Source organism: Embiotoca jacksoni, unplaced genomic scaffold (genome assembly GCF_022577435.1).
Source record: "Embiotoca jacksoni isolate LCO1_2020_lvr unplaced genomic scaffold, fEmbJac1.0.p SCAF_1, whole genome shotgun sequence".
Lineage (NCBI taxonomy): Eukaryota > Metazoa > Chordata > Actinopteri > Embiotocidae > Embiotoca > Embiotoca jacksoni.
This window is the reverse complement of record NW_027185229.1, coordinates 19,852,732-19,863,834: the sequence shown is the minus strand read 5'-3', so window position 1 is coordinate 19,863,834 and position 11,103 is coordinate 19,852,732. Positions and strand designations below refer to the sequence as shown.

General features: G+C 41.8%; 1 protein-coding gene across 1 annotated transcript in view; it reads left to right on the top strand.

Annotated features, from left to right (window-relative positions):
• Positions 1-297: 297 nt before the first annotated feature.
• The window catches only part of slc6a11b (solute carrier family 6 member 11b), a 28,001-nt gene continuing 17,195 nt past the window's right edge, over positions 298-11,103 (top strand). Inside the window, exons 1-7 of the mRNA XM_069146283.1 lie at positions 298-580; positions 1,111-1,338; positions 1,791-1,925; positions 2,163-2,303; positions 2,457-2,538; positions 5,006-5,138; positions 8,050-8,184. Coding sequence (XP_069002384.1) covers positions 1,128-1,338; positions 1,791-1,925; positions 2,163-2,303; positions 2,457-2,538; positions 5,006-5,138; positions 8,050-8,184 — 837 coding nt within the window. The 5' untranslated portion in view covers positions 298-580; positions 1,111-1,127. The remainder of the gene's footprint in view (positions 581-1,110; positions 1,339-1,790; positions 1,926-2,162; positions 2,304-2,456; positions 2,539-5,005; positions 5,139-8,049; positions 8,185-11,103) is intronic.

Below are 11,103 nucleotides of genomic sequence, written 5' to 3'. Positions count from 1 at the left end.
ACATAAGTTGATGATGGATTTCTGGACCAACTGACTAATCTACTTCTCCAGTTTGAGCCCCAGCACTTATGGAGTTAAATGCACGTAGTGATGGTTAATGTGAAGCTGATTAATGTTTCTGTCTGTTTTAAAACTATGAACCCGAGGTCTGAAATTACATGTCCCAACTTTTTTCTCGTGTTTTGCCCGTCTGCCCCTGCCACCCTGCTCCCTCTGTGCCGTGGTAACGCTGATGTGAGAGCTAGATTGGTTACCACATGGCTTTTATCCAAGTAGAGGCGCTGGAGAGTAGACCGCTTGGAGAGTGGGAGCGCAGTCGCAGGTTATCCATCGGCTGGTGCAAAGATCTACCGTCACTCCACCACGTCTGGGATTTTCCTTTATATAGACGAACGACTAAGCAAAACCACTTCACTCAACGCGGACCCAGATTGTTTTTTCTTTTTCCTCCTTTGCCCCCTCTGTCCTCTTGTCACCCCCCTGATCAGGCTTAACCATCCTGCGTTTTTCTAAAGGCAATTGTTGGTGCGCATCATCGCGGGAGCCAAAAGGAGGTTCGCCACTGTTCCATAGGACACTGGTGAGCAGAGCGGCTTTTAAGTCTGTTTGTACGATCATGTATATATTCTAACTCCTTATTTCATTTTGCTTGACATGTGGTTATAACTTCTTATCAGGCTGCTAACTTATATTCAGTAAGTAGAAAATGAAGCTGATTGGGTTAATTGATTTTTGTTTGCTGTAACTTAAGTTGTTTCATTTTTTTTGTTGCATTATTGACATCACAGTGACATCAAGTGGAAGAGGAAGTTTAACACCGTTCTTTTCAGTTGTTTTATACCGTTTAATTAAATGAAAAGTTATGAAGTATTATAGTTACTTGACTCTGCAATGGTCCCTCTTGTTAAGATTTTTGCTGCAATGGAGCTGCATAATTCCACTAAAAAGCAAAATTAGGTCCAATTTTTTCACTTGATGGGCGTGGTTTGCATTAATTGGACATGCATACAAATTCTGGAAAAAAGTTAACTGAATCCAATTAAAGTTCTGGTTATGAAGTCACCTTTTTTTTCAAATCTTTGGTCCTTGTGTGTTTTTCCGCTCTCTTAGCGGGTTGCTGGAGCGTCATGACAGCTGAGAAGAGCGGGCCCGTTATAAACGGTAAACCAGAGGATGGCAGAGACCCGGAAGGGTCCAAATCCAGCCTAAACAACGGGGTGTACAATGAGAGGGGCCACTGGAACAACAAGATTGAGTTTTTCCTGTCTGTGGCTGGAGAGATCATTGGCCTGGGCAACGTCTGGAGGTTCCCTTACCTCTGCTACAAGAATGGAGGAGGCAAGTTTCTTACATCTGTACTAATATGGATATTAACACTCTGTTTACCACAAAACTGGCTGATAAAGAGGTTCATATGTTGGAAAACTGATGGGCATAAAATCAGTTTACTTGCAGAAGGACCAACTGAATGTATATGCTGGTTACGTTTTTAAAACGAACAAGAGTAATTCCTGTGTAAATAAAGAATATTATTTGAATTTTTTACTGCAGTGAAGCCGGAGGAAATATGATGTCCTTTATTAGATCATCCATTATGCACAATGATGTGCCTAACCTGAAAAGGTCACGAGTGTCAGTGTGAGTGATGCTTCATAATGTATAATGTATAATTCATAATGCGTCTGAGTTTCAAACTAACAATTGAGTTTTAAACTGTCATGCCGATAGACTTTTTATTCTTGTATTGCAATGTTCACGTTGTGTATTTATTCCTGTTTGTGATCTTAAAGGTGCCTTCTTCGTTCCATACGTCATCTTCTTCGTGTGCTGCGGCATCCCTGTGTTTTTCCTGGAGACTGCCCTGGGTCAGTTCACCAGCGAGGGAGGCATCACTTGCTGGAGAAAAATCTGCCCACTCTTTGAGGGTGAGAAAACGCTCACTTAATATCTTTTTTTAGGTCATACTCAGGATTTTAATAATCAAAGAGAAAATGGTAGCTGGGCTGACGAAACTCGCCTTTTGAACGCGCACATGAAATACTGTGAAATTTGCATTTCCTGTCATCATTTTTCTTTTTTATCGGTCTAATATCCATTCCAGCTGTGAAGGTTGCAATAATTTGAAAATGTTTCCATCCACTTGTATGTCTTTTCCTTTTCAGGTATTGGTTATGCAACGCAGGTGATCGAAGCTCATTTAAACGTGTACTACATAGTGATCCTATCCTGGGCCATTTTCTACCTCTTCAACTGCTTCACCACTGAGCTGCCGTGGGCTGGCTGTGGGCACTACTGGAATACAGGTAAGGGGAGGGAACACTGGCTAACACGGGACATTTATCCCATAACAACAGATAAGGTCGTATATCCTTGTGGAGACAATAAAACAGAAAACACCTGCCTGCTCTTGATGTTTAAAGCCGCTAAACCAGTCACGTGTCATTGTGTATTTGCAGAAAACTGTGTTGACTTTTATGGAGAAAATGCCACCAACATCACAAATCCCAACGCAACTTCTCCAGTCATTGAGTTCTGGGAGTGAGTACACTTTAATTCTTGTCACATCTTCATTTCCTGTCACGTTCACCATTCTTTATTTGAAGCTCAAGCTCTGATTGGGTGTGCAAAGCCACATTACAGAAAATACAACAATGGCGCTCATCTCTGTGGGTTTAAAATATTAATAGCATCTCTGTTTGTCTTCTAACACTGTACTTTGTCAGTCTTCAATACATTACCCCGCCCCCAAACCTCATCCCCAATAATTAGTCAGCCCTTTTCATATTTGTGTCTCAGCAGGCCCTGGTAGGCCAGCTGTCTCCCAGCTAGAGCCATGAGTGTGGCAGCGGATCAGGCCTTGTCAGTGTGTAATGCTGACCACACTTCCTGTCTCACTGCCAGGCGCTGTGTTTACACTGCTGGGACAAATCGAATTTGCAACCTTCTTATTAACCTTTTCAAGCTACATATTGAAATCAAAACAGTTAAATTTTGATTATTTTCTGTTTTCTTACATATATTAAAAAAAAAATAGGTGGGCTGTCTGGCGTGAATGTGATGATAATGTCACATTTGTCCCAGCAATATAATTCTAACCCCAAAGAAAGACATGGTTAAAGAGCCAACCTCAATGTTGTTGACAAAAAAAAGAAACTGACCAAGCTTTGGTCAGCGTATGCCAAAACAGACTGGACTGTACTGTACATACAGCTTAAACAAACATTAGAGCTGCGATGAGCTGTATTTCACCATCTGTACGGATCTTTATATTGATAGTAAAAAAAATAATGTTGCATGCTATTATTCAATATTAATACTTTAAAATACAAAGCTGATATCACTGAAAGAGAGTTTGCAGAAAAGCCTTCCAAACAAACACATATTTTGTGTATTTAGAATACATTTTGTACAAATAAATGGATTAAAATGTCCAGTGATAATCAAGTCTTTTTAGTGATCGTGAAAAAAATGACAGGACACAAGATTTCAATGCAGGTTTATTGCAACAGGCAGGAATTTTATGACTCTTTTTATTGAGAAAAAAATTGCACATGTTTTGACATGTTTCTTTTATAAAACCAACTAATCTAAATGCTATTGTAGAGACAATTTTTATATGACCAGGTAAACGATACCTGGCTTTTTTGCTTAGCTCTTGTTTCAGCAATACTGAACATTTTAAAATTGCCTGATATTACTATTAAATTCGGAGACTTAGTCACTGTATCATACTAACATAAGTATGCAAATAAGTCACGCTGTAGAACAATATGCTGTACTATTCACCCACAAGAGACCCATTTTCATACATCTGAGAACCCACACAAGTATATTTACACACATTAGCGTTCACATCTTGCCCTTTCGGCTGTCCAGGGAGGCACAGGGGGCCTGTGTTGGACCTTGCCTGTGGCCGGCCACCAAGAACATGTCACGATGATCAATGGGTGGTCAGAAGCCCCGGGGGTGAACCCGGTGGCAAGGAGTTGGCAGCACCATGTGGCTCTGTGGCTCTGTGGCTCTGTGGCTCAGACTCTCGCTTTTCATCCTCCAGCAATGCTGTTTCCTGGCTATGCTTTAACAAACAGGAAGCACACTGTTGATTCACCTCCGCCGACGGGCTATGATGTCATTATTACTGATAACATGCCCTGGATCAAGCACCCAAACCTTTAGGCACAATCACAACAACTTGTTCTTTTCACCAGGACTGTCAAGTAGTTCCTCGAGACACTATAACATGCTAACATATTGAACCTTAGACCCATATAGATGGGTCAGATTTTGCATTGGAACCAGGTATTCTATGAGAATGACTTGTCCCCTGTCTGGAACCCACATTTACTTGTCCTGCCAACCTGTATAGATTGCAGTCTACAGAGTATCCACAACTTTAGCAACTTAAAGATGGGCAAGTTGATAGTTTTAGAATCTATTTGGGTCAAGGTGGTGGTGCTGCAAAGCCTGGATTTGACTCACAATGTCATGTTGACATGGCGGTCCACTCCTGCATGTTATACTGATACCAACAGAGCTTTTACGATTTTCAAGATTCTCCAGTGGAGCAGACTGAATGTCTCCCTGCCTGTTAATTTAAGCCACCACAGCGCAGTTTAGTTGTCCCAGAAAGACATCTTGTGTTATAGCTTGATGTGTCGGATGGCATTGGGTATCACATCATCTACAGTATACTGATATGATGCCTCTCGTCCACAGACTGCCCACTGCTTTTGTTGTGCAGGTTCGGCAACCCATTCCAGAGGGCATCTATTGAGGGGGAGGTGTCCTCCTCCTCCTATTTACTTTTGATCATCCTGCATGTGTGTTGTAACTTATTTAGCACAGTTTGCACTTAATCACTCAGCACCAGCTAATGCCTGAAGACAGATTTCAGGTTTTTACAGTGTTATACGTGTTTACAAAGGCCTCTGCCTATATTACACAAAAGTAGGAACTAAATCAAATTGTAAATAATTAATTATCTGTGTTTTCTGGTCCAAATCAGACGCAGAGTTCTGAAGATATCAGATGGCATTGAGCACATGGGAGGGGTGCGCTGGGAACTGGCCATGTGTTTGGCCCTGGCCTGGTTCATCTGCTACTTCTGCATCTGGAAGGGACCCAAGTCAACTGGCAAGGTGAGTCTGAGTCATGCATATTTACTGTTGTGTGGGCCCTAATGAATGGATGCATCGTTTTATTGCAAAGAACACCACATGCATATATTGGCATGATGTGTAGAGCTGGAGGAATTTGTATTTGAATATTGCAGGAATGTGTGTGCATGCTACTTCGCTGTGACTGCCACGGCTTGTTCATTGAAGCAGTTTAAATCTTCATCCAACACAGCCTCAAGATAAAGAGAACTTTCTCCTCTGGACCTCAAAACACTCTCACAGGAAGCCACATGAATTCTCTCCTGCAAACACTAAACAAAAGCTGAGTCTGCACCACCTACTTCTTCCTTTCCTCCATTTACACTTTCCATTTGAATTCTTTCCTTGAGTCTCTACTACCAGCCTTGAGGAGGACAGTAAGGACTCTGCACCTTGGTTTGGCTGCTCAGCAGCCCTTGAAAACCTCCTTACAGATTCAATGAGCCAGAATGAGTAGAGAGATGAAGATAGAGTGGGAAAAACAGAAGGAGGAAAAAGAATAAAGCGAAAAGAGAAGAGGTGAATGAGAAAAAATTAATGGGTTCACATTCTACATGAAGGGGGGTTAAAAAAGAAAAAGAAAACTAGGTGGCAATGCCTATATCTCCATGAAGTGTCTTTTGTTTGGCTGTGAAGTAAGATGGGAGAATGCTTCTTCATGGCTGGGCTTTAGCAGCCGGTCCAAGATTGATTCCTGTATTCAGTGGTGGAAAGGAGAGCGTTCATGAGGAGCATGCAGAGTGTATCCTCAGCCTCCGCCTCTGCTGCCCCTCTCTGGCTCTCTCTCCCTGTGCGATGAGAAATTAACCACAGCTCACTCGTTGCAAGAGAGAGGTGCTTTCTTTTCTACAGACCCTACAGCCCATTCAGTTCCGACTCTGCTAAGCTGTTTGCTTTGTTGGCTGTGTTTGTCTCACATTTAAGCCCTCCTGTTAGATTTACGGCGAGGCAGGGGCAAGTTTGACCAGTAAATTTGTGGTGGCTTAAATGTTTACCCGTAGTGAGTGGGAAGGAGCATGCGGAGCATCAAAAGTTCATGGAGAGATTGAATATTGTCCTTTTCATCTCCAGAGAGATGGAGAGAAAGAGGGCGAGAAGGTTTAGGATGTGTAATCGTTTTTATTTGACAACTTAAAGGAGGGATCTGCTGGGCAGGAGGCATGTTTTCCCATATTTTCCCTGTAGGCCACGCTGGGATTAACAGAGTGAACAGCCTCATTATGTGTCATGGATGTTTACTGTTCAAACAACACCTGGATTAGGATTTAATTCATTTCTAAAGTTTTGATTCAGATTTTTGGGTTTTCAGGAGGTTCAGTCGAGCAGAATGTCAACAATTTCTGAATGCTGGAGTGACACGTTAAATCACAGCCTCATGCTGTAACAATGAACTGAACTTCTGTGGAGTTTGATTAAGAAATTCACTGCATCAAATACACTACAATTATATCTCCTAGAGGAGCACTAGCAAACACACACTCTCTCGCTCACACACACACACGGGCACACACGCACACACACACACACACACACGCACACGCACACAAAAGGAGAATCCATAAATGCAGTGTGCATTCGTGTATGACTGGGTTTTAAGGCCTATATGTGTGGATGGTCCACTTTATCTGTCTGTAGAATGTGCACACTCGTTTCTTTGTTGTGAATGAACTTGTGTGTGTCTCCATGTGTGTGCGTGTGCTCATCTACTTCTGTGCATGCTCCAAAGAGAAGCACATTTTCCCACACTGCCAGCATCACTCCTCTGGGCTTCTCCTGTTTAAGAGAAGGGGGCCAGAGGAGCCCTCTTTTCTTTTCAGCCTCCTGGCCTGGCTCTGTTCTGTCCTGTTCTGTCCTCAATTGGACTTTGACTGGGTGCCAGAAAGCCAGGGGATGTATGTTGCCCGCCTCTGCCTTCCAAGAGGATAGAGTCTTTGTTCAATGGGTTTCTAAGAGTATTGAGATGTCGAGCACAATTCTCCAAAACCTGCATAGTTGAATAAAAAAAAAGAGAGCGTTGGTTTAATGGTTAGCAATTGCTAGCTACTGTATAGAAGGTGCCACTAGATGTACATATCCCTGTAATTTATATTATTGCCAGGACCAGTCCTTGTAGTGCTTGAATGATGCTTGGGGTATGATGCTATGTGTTGTAGCTATGTGTTGTATGCCATGACCAGTAGATCTTGGTATGCCACTGACTACTAACATTATATTGTAAAAAAAAAAAAAAAATCTATATATTTAAATGTGACTTCTGCTGAGCTACATGTCATCAGATACTTCATCAAACATCTTCTTTGTCTTTACTGCAAAATGGGTTTGTGGCAAGTATTTGAAAGTCAGCTAAGATCCAATAGAGGAATATTGAAAACAGTGTTATGAATATCTTGAGCCTGCACAAGGATAGAAGCTCATGCATAGCTTGTAAAGGTTCTTGTGATCTCAACATTAGATATATTTGTTAAACCCTTTTAGGCTCTGGAGAAAACTTGAACACTGAACACTGTACTTCTCACCTTGCAGCACCTTGTGGCTAGGTCTGGACAGGAGTGGTTAGATTACTGTCATGTCCTCTCATGACCTTTGGGTCTCAGTTATGAGTTGTTATTACACAAAACTATCACCCTCACGATTCTTTCAATTTAGTCAGTCTGATGTCGTTCTGAAGCAGTTTAAAAAATGGGCGGATGAGGATGTGGGCATGTTGGTTAGAGGTCAACATTATTCAGTGGTGACTGTTGTCGGCGGGCTTTTTGTTTGATTTTATTTTGTACGCATCATTTGAGGTTGTGCTGAGAAACTGCTGCTGCATGTTCTGAAAGTGACTCAGTTGGAACCATGTTTTTCTGTAATCTGTACATGTATTAACACATGTTCATGTGTATACCTGCAGGTTGTGTATGTGACAGCTACCTTTCCTTATGTAATGCTGTTGGTCCTGCTGATCAGAGGAGTGACGCTGCCTGGAGCCTACGATGGCATCAAGTTCTACCTCTACCCAGACATTTCTCGTCTCTCCGACCCTCAGGTAGGCTTGCACCCACTTTATCTGTCTCCTCCTATTCACTCAGTAAAAATCCTTTTAAATCTAGTGAATAGTGGAAGTGGCCACATAAAGCCACCGACAGGAAAGTAAAGTAATAGTTTGTTGCTATTTTAACATTTGTGCCACCTGCAGGTGTTACCGCTTCAGTTTTATAGCAGTGCTCCTGCTTTCTTTACTTGTGTGTTTGGATCTGCTATTACATTTTGCTGATGGTGGCACAGGTTAAAATGGACCTGCAGTGGAACTTTTGGGAAGCTACACGTCAAAGGACACTGTTGTAGCTATCCATAGACTGTATATAATGATTGATGATGAGGCTGCAGGTCCCAACTTGGATCAATGAGCTTCTGTTTGATAATGGCCATCAGAATACTATTATTGAAGTCCAACAAGTAATGAGTTGTAACCAAAAAGCAGGCACGTGTTTTTTTGTTGTTTTTTTATCCTCGAACAGCGCGGGGACACACATCAATCACAGAAACACACACTGACACAGAGGAGAGCTACACAGAGAGAAGGAGAGAGAGAGCAGCGGAGAAAACCCCGCCCCTCACCCGGTGAAGTGTCTACATGATATAATTGGAGCCTATGCTGTGTTTTAGATCGCACAGTACAAATGTGATCACAGATCATTTCCCTGTATATTTTAGATGGGAACCGCGTGCGGCATGTGTGACAAATAGGCGTCGGGTCTCTTTTATAAATGTTGTGACGCGAGGCGTGAGAAACAGCTGAGTCTCAGCGGGCAGTGTGGATGCTCTCATCCATTAATATGGACGCCGAAATGAAATGATGCCACGCAGCAACAGGTAACGCACACGCCATGCAAGCAGTCAGTTCCAGGCCTTATACAATGGTGACTTTATGAATCTGGCATCCAATAGTGCTAAATTATTGACTACAGCGGGAGCAACGCTCTGCCTGTGATTGGTTTTTTTTTAATGTTTTTTTTTTTGGGGGGGGGCGGGGGGGGGGGGGGGGTCAAATTAAAGTTAGGACTACAGTTATGGATAAGGTCAAGGATCAGATGATTGACAGTGAAACAACCAATTACAGCAGTATAAAGTTTAGAACGTGCATCCGTCCGGCTGATCCAATCTGGCATCAACCAGCAGGCGTGTCGAGGTCCTTTCCACACACCTTTGCTTCCACGACTACTTCTCTTAGAGTAGCTGTCAATCATGATGTTACACCCCCATTTTATAGCATAAAATGAAACAACTTGAAACCAAATTTATCAGACAAATGAACACTTCCGAAAATGTCAACATTAAAAGAAGTATGTAAAATGACACAAATCAGATTTTGGAAGAATCTATTTGAGGTGTAGTTACATTTTTTTTTTTAAGTTTGGCCCATGTCCCATGTGCTAACATGGAGGGGGAATGGCTTATGACCTGTACTGCAACCAGCGACAGGGTGAGATTGATATGATGTGGCTTAATTTTTACAGGAGGGCTAGTGCTAGATTGGATCAGTGGGGGGGGGGGGGGGGGGGGATTTGCTTGTGATTGATTGGTTGTTATGTTGTGAGAGGGTAAAAGTTAGGGACCACTTGACTGAGTGAAACAACCAATTATAGCAGTGAATACTTTACAACAAATCACAGCACCACAGAGTTTAAAATGTGCATCCCACTGGCTGATCCAATGTAGCACTTATCTTTGGGGAGCTGTCATGTCATCTATCTTTAGATACAGTCCATGGTAGTAGCCTAAAATGATATAAGACATGGTAAATACTTCGAAATAATATTCTTTTAAAACTCTCATTCATAGAAAATCCAACATGTCTTGATGGTAGCTGAAGGCAGCAAAATGTTAATTTGATCAACCGAATCAGGTACCAAAGTAAAACAGGAGGAGTAGGGAGACCAGACCTGTGGGAATGAATTAATACCCCAACTCACACCCACCTGTTTGGCGCTGACTGGCTGTCAGAAGGACAAATGTTGTTGTTGTTACAGTAATTGCGATTTTTCTTTTTTTTTTACACCTTTCACTATTTATGCACCGTGGTGTACAAAAAACAAATACACACTATATAACTGCTTTTTTGACAATTTATGCTGCAAAACTGTTTGTATTATATGGTACCTCTATATTGTTACTTGGTGTTTCGTTATAAACTTTTGGCTGATACTCCTTGATCTTAATATGGGCTTACACTTCCTGCTGGTGATGAGATGATCAAGGGTCAGAATACAGTGAGCTGTGAGAACCTGCAAGGTTTAAAGATCAGGGTATGTAGCTAAAAGGGTTGGTGCATCATCACATAGAGTAATTTATACGGAGAGATACAGACACACAAACGGAGACTCCTTGACCTCGCCTGGAAAAGGCAGACAGCTTAGGTCGCTAGGCAACAGAGCACCAGAAAATGTCAGTGGATGGGGTGTCATGACAACGCAAATTGAGATAGATGAAGAGTTTGAGTGCAAAAGAGAGAACAAATCAGAATGAATAGTTAGATAAAAAGATGGATAGATGGATGCACATACTTTTCCTCAATTGACTGTAGAATTTTTAACTTTTAGGATTTGAATATACTTCTGTGGTGTGCAGGTGCCTGTCATTTTGTAGACAAGTTGTCATTTTGGTCTGCAAAATCAGACGTCGCTGATATTAGGAGTCTGCATCTGTCTTAAATCAAGATCTTATATCAAAAGTTTACAATAACCTTTTTGTTGTGTATCTGCCAAACCTTGAGCTAGGTAGGCATACAGTATTTAACAATAACTAATGGTCGCAGTGCTTATTGAATGGTCAATTTGGACACAACTCATCAAAGTTGGAGTCTAAGACTTCAAAGTGATACTGTTTTCTATCACATAACCGTGTCTCTTTTTGTGTTTTGTTTTTATACTTGCAAATGAGGTGGTTGTCTTTCAACTTGCACGTT